This window comes from Myotis brandtii, unplaced genomic scaffold, assembly GCF_000412655.1.
Source record: "Myotis brandtii unplaced genomic scaffold, ASM41265v1 scaffold157, whole genome shotgun sequence".
Taxonomy (NCBI): domain Eukaryota; kingdom Metazoa; phylum Chordata; class Mammalia; order Chiroptera; family Vespertilionidae; genus Myotis; species Myotis brandtii.
In genome coordinates this window covers 4680716-4695997 of record NW_005355708.1, presented here as the reverse complement: position 1 = coordinate 4695997, position 15282 = coordinate 4680716, and the positions used below count along the sequence as shown (strand labels likewise).

Here is a 15282-nt window from a genome sequence, read left to right as displayed (position 1 = left end):
GGGGGTGAGTTCAGATAGGGCAGCTGCCTTCCAAGGTACGCTCAGGGCCCACAGGGCAGAGTGACAATGCCGGTCAGACCGACGGTGAAGTGAATGTTCAGAATCTTGGTCCCTGCTCTCCTCATCCCTGGGGAACAGGAAACAGCATTCCTCTCTGGGTCCTGCACATGAACCTGGTGCTTACGTACCTTTCACCAACTCCAGGCCTTAGAGGGAGTTGTTGGGTAGGAAGAAGTCCTGAGCACCCCATCCAGAGAGGACACCCCACTGCTGGGTGAGAGAGGATACCTTTCATTGCCTAGGGATTGGGTGGCAGGGTCTTCTAGTACCTGCTGTCGCCATAACCCTTTAGACCAGAACCTGCTATGCCTCTGGATCAGCCCGAAGTGGAGCTGATGTCCCAGTGATTATCATGACCCGGTTGTGCCACGCAGCTGCTAGGTGGTTCGGAAGTCGCTCAACCTCTCTGGCCCTCAGTTTCCCCAACCTGCACACTGGGAAGAGTAGTTTCTGAGAGGGTGGTGGAGAGTGCCGTGCAAAGGGCCCGTGTCTTCCTGTTGACAGTGGTTCTAGATGACTCGAAGCGGGTGGCCAAGCGCAAGCTGATTGAGCAGAACCGGGAGCGGCGGCGGAAGGAGGAGATGATCCGATCACTGCAGCAGCGACCAGAGCCCACTCCGGAAGAGTGGGATCTGATCCATGTTGCCACGGAGGCCCACCGCAGCACAAATGCCCAGGGCAGCCACTGGAAGCAGAGGCGAAAATTCCTGGTAAGGAGAGAGGGGGTGGGGGTGAGTGGCAGCGAGGTGCCAGGGAGAGGAGAGCTAGCTCAGGGCCTTGCCTCCTCCAGGAAGCCCTCTTGGTTTGCTCTAGCACAAAGCTGATACTCCCCAGACCTTGGTGGTTTTGATTTGAACACCTGTGTATGTATGACTGCCCTCTGGGCCCTGCCTATTCCACCTGATTGGGAGCTACGTGAGGACAGGGCCTTTCCTTCCTCATTAGATTTCCGGCAGGGCTGACCTCTCCTCTTTTCTTCGCTCACAGCAACTGGGAGGAAAGGGGGAGAACACAGTCATGGAACAGTATTTTGGGGCACCTGCTGGGTGCCGGGCATTGTGTTAGGCCCTGGCAAAACCGAGTGCCAAGTGAATGGTCAGGTGGTTGTCTATGGTGAAAGAAGGCAGGAAACTGGCGGTCTGGTTCCTGGTAAGGTATGCCAGGGGGTGGAACAGTGTGCTGTCACGGTCAGGAATCAGACTGCCTGGTTCTACAACTTACTAGTCGTGACCTTGGGCTTATTAGGTAGCTGCCCTGTGCCTCAGTTTCCTCATCTGTGAAATGGAGATAACTATAATACCTTCTGTATAGGGTTGTGGTGAGGATTAAATGAGATAATACGCGTAAAACACGTGGCCTAATGCCTGGCCACATATTCAATACTCAGTAAATATAGCTTCTATTCTCATGACATTACTTCTGCTGCTGGGATGATCATTGTTATTATTAGCAGACTTGGAGCTCTGGCTCTGGTCTGTTCTCTGCCCGGAGGTGAAGGAGAAGCCTGGGGCCTGGGATCTAGCAGTCCCAGGGACCGGGGCCCCTCTTCCCCAAGCTGCCTTGGAGCTCCCCCTGGTGGCAGGGAGCCTCAGAGGTTGGACGGGGTCTGCAACCCTGGCTGACCGCCCCCCCCCCCCTTCTCTCTCCCTCCAGCCGGACGACATTGGCCAGTCACCCATCGTCTCCATGCCGGACGGAGACAAGGTGGACCTAGAGGCCTTCAGCGAGTTTACCAAGATCATCACCCCGGCCATCACCCGTGTGGTGGACTTTGCCAAAAAACTGCCCATGTTCTCCGAGGTGAGTGGCAGGTGGGAGGGGAGACATGGTGACAAACATGGAGGGGAACCTAGACCTGCTCCCCAGGCCACTCAGTCCCAGCACATGCTCATCTGAGTTCCTCTGGGCAGGGAACAGTTCCTTTAGATCAACACACACCCCGCACCCTCCACTGCTCCGCCCCCCCCACACACACACACTCACACACACACTCACACACTCACACACACACTCACACACACTCTGGGCTACCTGATCCCTAAGGAACCAGTGGGCTCCACGTGCCCCGTTTCCACCGCTCCTCTCAAGCCCGCCCAGCCCCTCTCCCCCATCTCTACGTGGCCACCCCAACTCCAGGCAGCCCGGACATTCTCGTCTTAAAAGAGCACTAGCTGGGGACAGGCTGCTGTACCAGCTGACTGACCTTGGCCATGTCACCTGACTCCCTCGCATCTGTTTCCTCATCTGCCGTGGGGATGGAGATGTAATTGGGTAATTGTGAGGTTTCATGAAATAGGGCAAGTCTGGGGCCCAGCGCAAGGGGAGCTGTGCAGAGTCCATGTCCCTGGCTGAGGCCAGGCGTGGCCTCGCAGCTCCAGGGGCCACCCCCCGGGGCGGGGGGGACGCTCTTGGGAGGGCGAGCTGAGTCCTCCCTGGCCCTGCCGCCCCACAGCTGCCTTGCGAAGACCAGATCATCCTCCTGAAGGGGTGCTGCATGGAGATCATGTCCCTGCGGGCTGCCGTCCGCTATGACCCCGAGAGCGACACCCTGACGCTGAGCGGGGAGATGGCTGTCAAGCGGGAGCAGCTCAAGAATGGCGGCCTGGGCGTCGTCTCCGACGCCATCTTTGAATTGGGCAAGTCACTCTCTGCCTTTAACCTGGACGACACGGAAGTGGCTCTGCTGCAGGCCGTGCTGCTGATGTCAACAGGTACCTGCTGGCTGGCTGGGAGGGCTGTTCTGCTCGTCCTTACTCACCCCCGTCTCTCTCCCTTCACCGGCTTCTCTGCCGCCCCCAGGCCCACCCCTGGGTCCCACAAGCTCACCTCTGCCGCCTCCATCACCCAGCCCATCCTCTGTCCCCTGTGCCCTGCTCTGTCACCCATCCCCATCTGTTCTGCTCCCCGGGCCCATCTCTTGCTTCCGGATCCCTCTTCTGCTCCTTTCCCATCTTTGCCCCATCCCCTCTCTCTGCCCCCTCATCCTTTCTCTACCCTTATTCCCACCCCACCTCTCTGCCCCCCAACCCTTCTCTCTGCCCCCAGTCCTGCCCTATTGCTGTGTTTCCTCTCTCCCCACCTCTCTGTCCCTCTGTCCTCATCCCTTCCGCAACCCTCCCTCTGCCTTGGAGTTGTTCCTGCCACCCCCGCCCCCCCCCCGCCCCTCCCCTCCCCTCTGTCTCCCTTCACCCTCTCACCCTCATACCCTCATACCCTCATACCCTCATACCCTCATGCCTCCCCTTCCCCGCAGACCGCTCGGGCCTGCTGTGTGTGGACAAGATCGAGAAGAGTCAGGAGGCGTACCTGCTGGCGTTCGAGCACTACGTCAACCACCGCAAACACAACATTCCGCACTTCTGGCCCAAGCTGCTGATGAAGGTGACTGACCTCCGCATGATCGGGGCCTGCCACGCCAGCCGCTTCCTCCACATGAAAGTCGAGTGCCCCACCGAACTCTTCCCCCCACTCTTCCTCGAGGTCTTTGAGGATCAGGAAGTCTAAAGCCTCAGGCGGCCAGAGGGTGTGCGGAGCTGGTGGGGAGGAGCCTGGAGAGAAGGAGCAGAGCTGGGGGCTGAGGGAGACCCCCCACACCTCTTCTCTCCTCCCTCTCGTCCTCGGATAGATGCAGCTCCCACACACACCCGCACTACCCCGCCCCTCCTCAGACCTCCAGCCCTGGCACAGGGCACACAGATGAACTTGCTATGGAAAGGACAGTGTGGGAGGCTGGGAGGGACCGCGGGCCCCGTCCTCCAAGAAGGTAGGGGAAGGAAGGGAGAACCGAGAGGGGGCAAGCCATCTTGACTGTAGGGGACAGGAATGTGGAGTCGGGGGGTGGGGGGTGGGGGAGGCCCTCAGCTCGCCCCCTGCACACACACGAGAGAGAGGCCCCCGTCTAGTTCCTTGGCCTAGATTCCCCCTCAGGCTAAGGGCCTCTCTGCTTCCCCAGATGCCTGGGTGCAAAGAAGGGCTTGGCTTGGCTCCTCCCCGGAGGTTAAAAATTATAGTCATTCTAACTGCACTTTGGAAACCAGGCAAGGGGAGAAGATAAATGAAGAAAAACTAGACAGAGAGAAAAAGAAAAAGAGAGAGAGCGAACGATTGCTAGAGAGAGAGAGAGAGATAATATTAAGTTATTAACTGAGGCTGGCCAGAGGGGAGGACCCCCCCTACCACCCCCATGCACTTTGAGAACTACCCCTCCTCCCCCCAAATCAGAGAACTGCCCCCCACACAAGGTCCCTAAAGGTAGGGCTGCCGATCAGAGCTGTGAGTTAACACAACAGGGTCCTGGCCACCCACCCCTTGCCTTGCCCCTCCCTGTGCCCCTTTGGCACCCCTATCCCAGTACTTCCTCTGCTCTCTGCCACTCGTGCCCGCTGAGTTCCATCTACCTCTCACGCTGGATGCCAGCTGGCCCCTCACCAGCCTGCCCTGCTGCCCACACAGCTCCCCTTTCAAGTGCCCAGCCCCAGGGGCCTCTCCCTGTCCGTCCACCGCCCCCCCCCACTCCTTCTGCACCTTGGCACCCACACAGGAAAAACCGTGGCTCAAGCTCCCCCCCTCCTCACTTCCTGCTGTACTAGCTCCAATCCAGATGCTCTGCACTAGGGCGAGGAGGGTGTGCGCGCTCGGGGCTTCTCCCAGGGCCTCCGCCCCCTGAGGACTCTGTTTCCCATGTGTCTTCTGGGCTCTCCCTAACCTCTGCCCTCCTCCGTCCCTACTCCCGCTTCTGCGCACGAACCCAGACTCCGGGTGGGCAGGCACCTAGGAATGGGATGCTTAGATTACTAGCACTTCGCTGGGGCCCCTGGGGAGGGGGCGGTTGGTGCTCCTCCTTTTTTCTTTGAAGCTCTTTAGGCCAGCCCGCCCCTCCGCCCCGCCCGGGACCCATTTCCCCTCCTCTTTTCTCTAATTCAGGGACTTTGGCTTGAGCCACCTCCCACCTTCGTGGTGAGGAGTGCTCTGTTGGTCTGCATTTGGGTCAGTTACCCTCCTCCTCCCCTTGGCTCTCGCCCACTCCGCAGGGGAGAGGGACGAGGAGGTAGCTCTCCCGTGGGAGGGGGTGGGCAAGGGGAGGGTGGGGAGGGGCAGAGCAGACCAGAGGGCCCTGGGCTCAGGGCTGCATGTCGGCAGGGATGGATGGGTGGACATAGATGCCCCCGGAAGCCATGGGGAATGGGGCAGGGGGGAGGGGTGCCAGGGCTTCCTGCGCTTTGCACTACTGGGGCAAAAATGTCTTAAGCTGTGGGGAACCTGCCACCCCACCCTGACCCTCAGCCTGCCACAGCCCCCTATACACACACACACACATGCACACACATGCACACACACACACACAAAGGCAATGCTATGCTGCCCATCAGGGCATGTCCTTCCCCTGCTGTTCAGGTTTTGGGCAGAGGGGAGGGCCTAGAAGAGCATCCGCTGTCACCTGTGCTGTCACCTGTGCATGTGCCTGCCCCGCCCCCTTGGGCACGTGGGCTGCACATGCTGTCGTTGTCTCTCCCTCTCTCTCTCTCCTGGGGCTCTGGTTCCTGTATTCCTCCTGTCCTGTAGGCAAGCCCTCTTGTACCCTCTTCCTACCCCTGGGGGCCCAGTGGAATTCCTGACCTGTCTGCTGTCTCCCCCGTCCCTCCAGCCCCACCTCTCCCCCTCATTCCCCATTCTCAGCCATGGACATGGTGGAGAAAAGGCCTTGAAGAGGCGTGGCCTCTTACAGGCACTTGGGAATCCCCAGACCCTGCCCCAATCATGAGAGCTGTGATCCCCCACTCCTCCCCTGACCCCTCCCCCTCACTCTGTGATGTGGGGTGAATGTGTGCATTTCTCTGTGTGAATGTGTGAGCGAGTACGGGGGGGGGGGCGGGGGGGGGGGGGACTCAGGAGTGCCACAGACCTGCTCTAGAGAGGCAGCTGTCCCAGCCCCTGCTTTGGAAGTGGGGGACAGGGCCCTCTCCTGGGGGCCATTGGTGCTAATGAGGGGGATGGCCTTGACGTGGGTGCTCAGCATTGCCTCCCCCAGTATTGGCCCAGGGCACTAGGGCAGGCAGGGTGGGGCAGCAGGTGCAGTATTGGTGGGAGGAGGGGCTGCTGAGAATAGAATGAGGGGTCCAGGCCAGGACAAGGGGGGTGCCAGAGCCATGACCACTACCCCACCCCCACCATCGCCTCTCCATCTCAGTATTCCCCGTTCTATCACTCATAACACACATACCTCATCCAGCCTCCTCCCTGCTCAGACTTGGGGAGGGTGGGGGTGGAGGAGCCCCTATGCCTTCTCCTGGTGGCGGGTCTACAGGGCTGGGAGAGGGCAGGGCGTGTGACAGACACCGTCCATAGGGACAGTAATTCCTGCCCTGGGAACTCCTGGGTGGGGGGAGGGGGACACTTCCCTGGAGGCGCTACTGAATGTATGAGAAGCTGGTGCTGGGGGGGGGGGGAGGGGGGTTGTGGCCAGAAACAAGGAAGGAGGTAGTTCCCTTCCCCGGGGGTGGGGCCAGTAGGAGTGACTTGGGGGGCTCCTACTCCTGCCCCATGTTGACAATCAGTATGTCTGTTATGTGCGATTTTTCACCCCGTTGTGTTTTGGGTCAGGATTTTAAAGAAAGATATTTTTATGGTAATTGTTGCTCGTCTATTTTACTATATATTTATGTAATAAATATATGATGAAAATAACCCCCGTGGGCGCCCCCCTTAGACTTGTGTGCTGTTTCCCTGTGCCCTCCCATCTGCTGGCAGAGTACCCACCCCACAGACTGACCAGATGGAGGTGTGCCCCAGCCTTGGCATTATTTCCTCCCCACCCCACCCCCAACAAGCACACACCACAGGAGCCAGCTCAGCTGTGAACTATTGGATTTGAGACAGGAATAGAACAAATTGGGGGGCTAGAGAATTAGAGGGGAGAGAGTGGTTTAAATAGGGGGGGCGGGAGGTTCAGTGATGGGGGAGGGAGGCAGATATTTACAAGAAGGCTCGGGGGGCGGGGGCCAGAGGCTCATCTTGGAATATTTTATAACAATATAAATAAGATTCTGGTTTGCTTTTCCTTTTCGTCTCGTAAAGGAGAGAGAAGTGCAGAGTTCGATTCTGTACAAGGGGGCAGCGGCAGAAGGCCGGCCGGGCGGGTCACTGGGCGTCCACCCGGAAGGACAGCAGCTTCTCGGAATGCATGTTGTTCAGGGTCCGCAGGTCCGGCAGCTTGAGCAGCAGCTTGGTGAAGCGGGAAGTCTCCGAGGGCCGGTTCTTCAGCACCAGAGCCCGAAGAGCCCGCAGCAGCGTCTCCTGGAGCTGCTCCACCGAAGCGGAATTCTCCGTGCCCGAGCGGTCTGTGGGGAAGACGACAGCAGTGAGACGAGCTCCCTGAGCTCCTCTGACGAGGACCCCGAGGTCTGCCAGGAGCCCCCCGAGGCCTGCCAGGAGCCCCCCGAGGTCTGCCAGGAGCCCCCCAAGGTCTGCCAGGAGGATGCAGCGGGCAATGCAGCCTCTCCCTGAAGCCCCTCAGAGGGCCCAGGGGAAGGAGGAGGAGGGAAGCACAAGTCCTCCCCCCAGAGCAGGAGGTGCCCGAGAGCTGGGAGCATGGGCTCAGCAGGGCTGGGCACCTCCCAGCCCACAAGGCCGCTCTCCTTCCCTAAACAGGCCAAACCTACCCAGGCTCCCTTGCTTTTTGCTCGGTAGTTCCCTCTGCTTGAATGCCACCCCCACCCCCACCCCTGCCTGGCAATAGCTCACTTGTCCTTTGAGGCCCCACTCCAGTGTCACCTCCTTCCCCAGCTCCCCAGGCAGAAATAGTTGTGCGTGCTTCCTAAGCCCTTGGTTCATGCTTCTACTGTGACACTTATTTCACTGTTTTATAATTAGTCGGGCATGAGTCTGTCTCCCAAGCTAGACTGTGTCTGAATCATGTCTGTATCGCCAGTGCCCGGTGCAGGGCCTGGCATAGAGTAGGTACTCCATAAAAGGTGTGTTCAATTGAACTGCGTCCGCCTCCTCCCCGGGGTCAGGCTCAGGCGAAAGCTTGACTTACCCGCAGAGACAAGCACCACCGCGGTGAAGAGGCCCAGCTCCTCCTCCGTCAGCGCCAGGGAGTTGAGCTTCTCGCTGAAGTCGAACATGGCATTGAGCAGGTCGCCCATGCCCATGGCGCTGAGCTCCTGCAGGCTGTAGGTGGTGCGGCTCAGGAACATCACTGTCTGGTCCTTCACGTTGAACAGCGATGCAAAGCGCACCATCAGCACCTACAGCGGGAAGTCATCCTGGGTGAGGTGGCAGGAGCACTTGCCGAATCACCCCTCAAGTTTTCTGAAGGGTTTACTAGGTTTCTCAGGAATGAGTGGGGATAATTTCCAAATGGGTAACGGGAGGTGGGAGACCAGGTGGAAGGATGGAGAACAACCCACACTGGCTTTGCAATCCAACAGGCCTAAATCTGAGTCACTACCTGTGACCTTGGGCAAGTCACTTCACCAAAACTAATTTGCTCAGGCCTAGAACGGGGGTACAGTGTGCCCGCAAGTGTTATTTTAAAGGCAATGGGATGTGACTAGACCCCAACTGAGAAGACAAATCCCAGCCTCCTGAGGCAGGAGTGAGAGATGTTCTGCCCCCTCCCTCCTGCCTCAGTCAGAGTCTAAGGACAAAGGTACTGGGGTTCCAAAGCCTTTCAGAGACACTGCCTGCCCCAGATGCCAAATTTCCTGCGGGGTGCTTCCCAAGGTCAAGAGTGGGGAGCATAAAGGGTCACTCACCTCAAAGGTGCCAGCCTTCAGCAGAGTGACCTGGTCGTGCTGAGAAAGGTCACGGAAGCCTGGGATGTGCTTGGCAAACTCTACCACCTCCCGCACAGCGGGTGTGAAACTCATGGAGAAATCCTCCCAGATCTCTTGCACGGTTCGCCCACTGCATCCATGTGGGTACATGTTCATTGGACACGCCTGGAGGAGGAAGGGATTTGGGGAGGGGAGTATCAGCCAGGCTAGCTCAGATGAGCTCCCCACCCCACAGGTTTGGGCCCATGATTTGGGCTGGGTGAGAGGCCGTGGCCCGGGAGGAGGGGTCTTTCAGGTAAAGTAGAAATCAGGTGCCAGGTGGAGATCAGGGATTCCCTAGGCAGAGCCCTTGCTACAGGCCTGAGCATCCTCCCCTGGGAAGAGGATATTCTTGTGTTAGCCTCCGGGCACACCCAGCTGCCCTATGCTAAATCCAGTCTTGCAGGCCCCCTGCCCACTTCACCCCAGGTGCCCTCACCAGCAGAACGTTCTTGGAGTTGCCCTGCCATGGACTGTTGGCAGGTGCTTCGCCTTCTGGGGCTGGGTACACGTGGGTGGGGCATAGACGGTGCCCATTGCTGTTGGGCTGGTGGCAGCTGTGCTGGGCAGGGCCAGGGGGCCAGGCAGGAGGGTAGGAGGGAGGCTGGTGTAAACCATTCAGGGCCTCGTTATGACGTTGCGCGGCCATGATGTTGTTGTCATTGGGAACAGGCGAGCAGCCTTGACTTTCCCAGCGATGTGGGGTGGTGGCCGGAGGGTTGGCTGATACATGGTTGGCATTAAAGTTGCCAGGTGAGCTCAGCTTGTCATGGGCATAGGTGAAGATCTCTCGGTGGGCCCGGGCCACCTGGGATATCACATCTTCCACTGTGGGCTCAGGACTTGGAGATCGGGGAGGTGTGAGCTGTTGTGGGAACTGGGAGAAACCCACCAGGGGTGAGGGGGCTGGAGCGGGGGGTGGTGAGGGGCCCACGGGGCCTGGGGTTGGGTGCTGGACGGGCGAGGTCTCCATTGGGCACTGGCTGCTCAACTGGTTGTTGGCCAGGTTCATGGCGCTTTGCATCTCAGCGAGCATCCGCTGCTTCTCCCGTTTGGGTATGCGCCCAAAACGCACAGCTGTGACAGGATGAGAGCAGTGTCAGGAAGTTTTCATACACACTCACATGCTTCTCTTCCTTCCTTTCTCCTGAAAGGGCAAGACCCTGAGGGCTGGGGGTTCCATCAAAACTAAAACCAGCAAGGCCACACCCATGGAGGGGGTTTTCCAAGTAGGGATGTCGGTAGGAGGTGACCAGAGGGACTAATGGGAAAGATCTGTGTTTACCCAAGAGGATGAAGTATGGGCATCCCCTAGGCAAATGAGACTCCCGGTATAATGTGTCTCAGTTTGGGACTTTTTACAGGGGGGGGGGTAAATCCGGAAACGGAAGGGGAATGCTCGAGGGGCAACAGTGCTGCCTCACCATCTCTGGACATGCCCACGGAGAGACACTTTTTGAAGCGACACTGCTGGCAGCGGTTGCGATTTATGCGGACGATGGAGCAGCTCTCATTTTTCAGACACCTTTTGTACTGGATGTTCTGCTGGATGCTCCGACGGAAAAAGCCCTAGAAGGCAGGGGCAGCTAGTGAGCATCTCCATCTAGGCCAGGCCGATGAGTCCTGGGGGAGGGCGTCACCTGCCCCTGTGCTTACCCCCGACCTGCCTCACCTTACAGCCCTCACAGGCATGCACACCGTAGTGGAAGCCCGAGGCGACGTCTCCACAGACTTTACACAGTAGCACCATGCCATTGAGCTCTGTGGGAAGAGAGGGGCGGCAGGTGAGCAAGAGGGATGACTGAGTGGTCAGAGGTGAAGGTTTTCTGGGCTGGAGATTCTGGGGGGGAAACTAAGGAGGAGCCCCAGTATCCAGGGGGGAGCACTCAAATGACCAGACTGGGCTCAACAGCAGCTGATGCAACTCGAGGAGAAATCTCCAAGGCCAGGGTAGGCTCTGGGAATAACTTGCACATGGACACCAACTCCCAACCTCGGTCTGCCACCTTCCTTTCCCCGGATCATCTGGAAATGTACTCACTGGTGATGCTGCTGGTGCTCTTGCTGGGGGACACTCGGCTGCTGTCCTCCAGGGCCACTTGTAGACCCCCTGGGGGGCTCCCATTATAGAAGGAGGAGGAAGAGGAGGATGAAGAAGATGGAGAGCCATCATCACTCAAGCTGGGTGGAATGCTCCCAAAGGAGCGAGCTGGGTCCTGGGTGAGGGAGCCAGTGGGTGATGGTGGGAAGTAGGTGGGGCAGCCTTGGGTCAGGGACTGGAAGCTTCCATTCGAGCTGTCACTGTAGAGGGACTCAGGGCTGGTGCGGCTCGGGGAAGAGCCACTGGAACCAATGTAGGTGATGACGCCACCTGGCAGTGGAACACAAGGGGAGAGGAAGTCAGCTGCCATATGTCTATGGTCTTAGAGCACCACCCTGCTCATCACCTCCTTGCCTCTCCCAAGCCAGAAGTTAAACATGTGGCACCCAGAAGAGCCACCATAGGCAACCCCCAACACATACTACATATGGCATAGCCAATCAACCACCACGACCCTTTGCAGGGTACACTCAGCTTCTGCCTTGGGTGTGAGGTACCTCCCTAGAAGCACGACCCCTGTGGGCATCTCATATGTGCCCTCTCCCCTGCCCTGAAGCCTTCCTTGGAAATGCTGACTGCAGCTAATGACTTGTCGGTGGCAGACCTTAAGGATGGGATGAGCAGCTGAGACCCATTCATAAGGCCCAGTCTTCCAAAATAAACAGCTGCCGATTTTAACAGAAGACCATTCCAGGGATGAGGCCATGGAGGGGCAGCTGGCCAACAGTGAGGAGAGTGGGGGAATGTGAAGATTTAAAGTCACATTCCCCCCAAACTGGAAGATGTATTCTCCGAAGGTACGGAAGGTACCAAACCTGCCCAGTCTGGTCTCCCTGGCCTCCGATAGCCCTAGTCTACGTCCAGGAAAGAGCAGTGCAAATTGCAGGAGGTGGATGTGAAGGACAAATTGTCCTGCCTAAGGCTTTGGAATTCCCCCTTCCAGATCTCTCAGCCTGGTGACAATGACCTTGGCTCTCTGGCCACTCCAGGACTTTGGACATCTGATTACGCTGCTAACCAGGTGGCTGTGTTCCCGTGGTATCAGCAGGAGAAAAAGGTGACCTGCTTGCCACACCTTTGCCAAGCACCTAGTTTGGCTGGCCATGGGCGGGGTGAGAGAAGGGAGGATCCCAGGACACGTGAGCCAACACAGGCTATGCTACTGTGTCTCCAGAGGCACATGTCTTGCTCACCCACTGACACACACTAAGCTGGGCAGGGCAACCCTAAAATAGCTCAAGGTTGGCCAGGGTGAACCCAGCTCCCTGTAAAATAGTTGCACAACAGATCAGCTCCTACAGTTTCAAGGCTGATGGGGCGGGGGGAATGGGGTATTTAGTTGGTGGTAAATGAACCTGACCTAGTTCACCCATCCCCCAAAGAGGAGTTAAGACTCTCTAAAAAGACTTCCTTCTAACCTGGAAGTGAGGGGGCACATTCAAAAGAGTCTAGTTCTAGATCTATCACCACCAAATTGATTTGTGATCTAGAGAAAATCAAGTCCCTTCTCTAAGTCTGTTTTCCTTTCTGTAAAACAAACAAAAAGATGAGAGAGACTTAATATCCTTGTTTTGGGGAAGTCCTTAGGAAGCAAACTGCTGCTTGTCTGGTGGGGAGGGGAGTAAGACAATGTTTGCAGGACTAAGGAAGGGATGCTTGGGGAACAGAAAGAACTTGGAATGCGGAGAAGCTGAGTCTAAAGGCAGTGCAGTGAGTAGGTGCAAAAAGAATAAAGAGGAAAGGAGTGAGGAGAAGGGTGGCTGTATGTGAGGTCCCTCTGAGGAGTGTAAACAGGAGGCCAAGCAAGGTCAGGGATGGCCCCATCTTACTCGGCTTTGGTGATGGGGAGGAGGGGGAACCCGGGCAGGCGGACAGGAAAAGGAGGCAGGCGGGTGCGGTGAGTCAGCCCAGCTTCACCCAGATCTCAGCGGGGCGGGGCGGGAGTCGGGCCCTCAGCCGGCCTCACGTCTCCGCTCCACGTGTGCCTCTTGCACGTGGCTCCCCAACGAGGAACCCCGGAACTCGAGGGCCCGCCCTCTCCGCTTCCCGTCAATCGAGAGCAGGAGCACCGCCTCTGTCCCGCCCCTCCCCGGGTCCAGGTCCTGGTCCTTGGCTGGGCAGCGAACGCGAGATGGGCGGGGACTACAGAGGGGAGGGGAGAAGGGAACACGCGTTGCCGGGGCGACCGGGGGGCGGAGCTCATTATGTAACAGGGCCGGGAGGCAACGACCAATGAGGTGGTGGCCACGGCTTCTGCTGAATGAAAACAAACGCAGCACGTGGGCCCGGCTCTGCAGCCATGTGAGCCCTCCGGGCCACCCGGGCACTGTGGGTGTCCTCCTGGGGCCCAGCGCCACTCTCCCAGCTGCTCAAGTGCCGCTCCCTCCTGCCGCTGAGGATTCCCCAGTGAGCCCTGACCCATTCCCCGGCCCCTCCTGCCTCGGTGTCCCGATCACCCAGTGCTTCTTAGGTTTCTTCCTGCCTGCGGAAACTAGGGGAAGAGGAAGAGACGAAGGAGGGCACCTTCTTTCCGAGAAGGCCAGGCATGTCACAGCTACAGGGGGCGGGTAGATGGGGGCGTTCTGGGGCACTGCTCCAAAGCTCCCAGTCCCTCTAAAGTACTGTTCATCTCACCACACGAAATCCCTTCTCCATTTCCTTCGGCCCGGAATCCTTCAGGCTAATGAGAGCTTTAGGACTCTGAGGGGTGGGGGTAGGGCGTCTCCGGACACATTCCCAGGCAAAAAAATTTAAAAAAATAACAAAACTAAACAAAACAAAAAAAACCCTCTTGAAATCCTAGTCTATGGTCCCCATGACACTAGTAAATCCCCGGGGAGAAGGGAGTCCCCAGTCCCTTACAAAGTTCCTCTTGTTCTAGACACAGAAGTGAGAAGAAGTGACAAAGAAAAGATGATGGTAGTCATCTCAGTACCTGTGTTGTTGTTGGAGTCCAGGGTCGTCATGTCTTCACCGGTTGAGAGCGGTCATTCAAACTGGACCTTGACTCAAACTGGAGGTCGCAATTGCCGCTGTCTCCCCCTGGGCACTGACTCAGGGCAGGGAGTGGAGGCGCCCTGCAGCAAGGTTTTGGGGTGGCCGGACTGCAGCCCTGCAGAAGGGGAGGACGCTGAGGCAACGGAGGTCTGCTTTGCATGGGAAGCGCAGAGAGAGTGTGGGGGAAGGAGGCCGAGAGAATTAGCCTGCAGTCGTCCTGGCTAGAAAGCAGGAAGCAAGGAGGTCGGGTCTCCGCAGTGCACCGGTGCCGCTGCCCGAAGGCTCCGCAGCGCCGCAGGATAGCGAATCGGGAACTCCCGGTGCAGAAGTCCCAGAGGGGGAGAGGTTGCAGTCAGGAAGTAAGTAGGTGATGGGGAGAAACAGGGCACCCAGGCGCAAAGAAGCGAGACGTGTGCCCTGCTACGTTCCCTCGGCAGCAATATTTCACTCTGCCAATCTCAGCCGCCTTTTGCCCCTGCCTTTTTCCCTGGGACAGAAGGCTCTGCGCAGGCGCCAGCAACCCAGGATTCCCGGGCCGCACGCGGCACTGGAGCAGGTACCATGTGATCCCAGGGAGCGCCTCGTGCCCCAGTGACACACTTTTCCAGCAGCAGGCACGTTGAGCGCCGTGCGCCTGCGTAGCGCCAAGGCTGCCGGGACTTGTGGTCCACTGGTAAAGTGGGCGGACTGCGTCTGTTTACCCCTTTCTGCCTCGCAAAAGCTCTTGCTGGGACGGGGAGGAGCTGAGAGCGGGGTGGGTGGGGTGCGCCGAAGAGTCGGGGTGGCGTGTTTGGAAAGCCTGTATGGCAGAGGCATGTGAATTCCTGGGGAGGGACTGGCAAGCTTCGCTGCTCCCTGGGAGATCAAAGCTAATAGGCTTTTTCTGCAAACCTTGCAAACGTGAGTACTTCACGTGATTGCAGGACTGACCTCGCCTTGAGGTTACGGGTGACACGGGGAGAGAAGACAAGTAGGGGAGGGAGATATCCCTGAGTTAGCAGCTTAAGCTGAACTTCTGCTGCCGGGCCAAGTCCTAAAACTAAAAGGAAATGTGACCTCTTCTCCCCTCTGCTCCCCTCCGGGAGAGCGCGCCCCTGGGAAAAGGAGTTGCATTGGGGGTGAAGATGCCCCTTGGGACTCCCTGTTTGCTTGTGTGATACCTTCCCACCCATTTGAGGTGACTTTGGGTTGAGTCATTTCCCTTTATTTGTGAAATAAAAAGGACAAGGAAGGGGAACTTTATGGTGAAAGTGCTTTGAGGTCCTAAAGTAATGAGGCCAGAGGTGAGGCAGGGGCCTGGGAGCACAG

At 58.1% G+C, this 15282-nt stretch overlaps 2 protein-coding genes across 6 annotated transcripts in view; one reads left to right on the top strand and one right to left on the bottom strand.

Moving 5' to 3' along the window:
* THRA (thyroid hormone receptor, alpha) overlaps positions 1–8045 on the top strand; it is a 14567-nt gene extending 6522 nt beyond the window's left edge. For 3 of the 5 annotated variants that reach the window (XM_005861866.2, XM_014536132.1, XM_014536135.1), the window contains 5 exons: positions 565–770; positions 1714–1860; positions 2513–2771; positions 3314–3441; positions 7135–8045. In XM_005861866.2, the coding sequence (XP_005861928.2) occupies positions 565–770; positions 1714–1860; positions 2513–2771; positions 3314–3441; positions 7135–7563 (1169 nt within the window). In that variant the 3' untranslated portion in view covers positions 7564–8045. The remainder of the gene's footprint in view (positions 1–564; positions 771–1713; positions 1861–2512; positions 2772–3313; positions 3442–7134) is intronic. The other 2 variants (XM_014536134.1, XM_014536133.1) reach the window with 1 other exon arrangement.
* Positions 8037–13943, bottom strand: NR1D1 (nuclear receptor subfamily 1, group D, member 1). Its single transcript, XM_014536218.1, has 8 exons — positions 13913–13943; positions 12944–13090; positions 10918–11247; positions 10549–10637; positions 10301–10445; positions 9316–9953; positions 8817–9002; positions 8037–8306 (listed from the first exon to the last, which is right to left on the bottom strand). Exons 1-8 carry the CDS (start codon positions 13941–13943, stop codon positions 8037–8039), a joined length of 1836 nt encoding a protein of 611 aa, XP_014391704.1.
* Between the last annotated feature and the right edge of the window lie 1339 nt (positions 13944–15282).

Excerpts from the sequence above, each read along its gene's own strand:
- NR1D1 (XM_014536218.1), bottom strand. The coding sequence starts at position 13,943 with ATGACGACCCTGGACTCCAACAACAACACAG. Across the intron at positions 11,248-12,943 it reads GGCACACGTGGAGCGGAGAC|GTGGCGTCATCACCTACATT; the intron begins GTGAGGCCGGCT and ends TTCCACTGCCAG. Across the intron at positions 9,003-9,315 it reads ACTCCAAGAACGTTCTGCTG|GCGTGTCCAATGAACATGTA; the intron begins GTGAGGGCACCT and ends TTCCTCCTCCAG.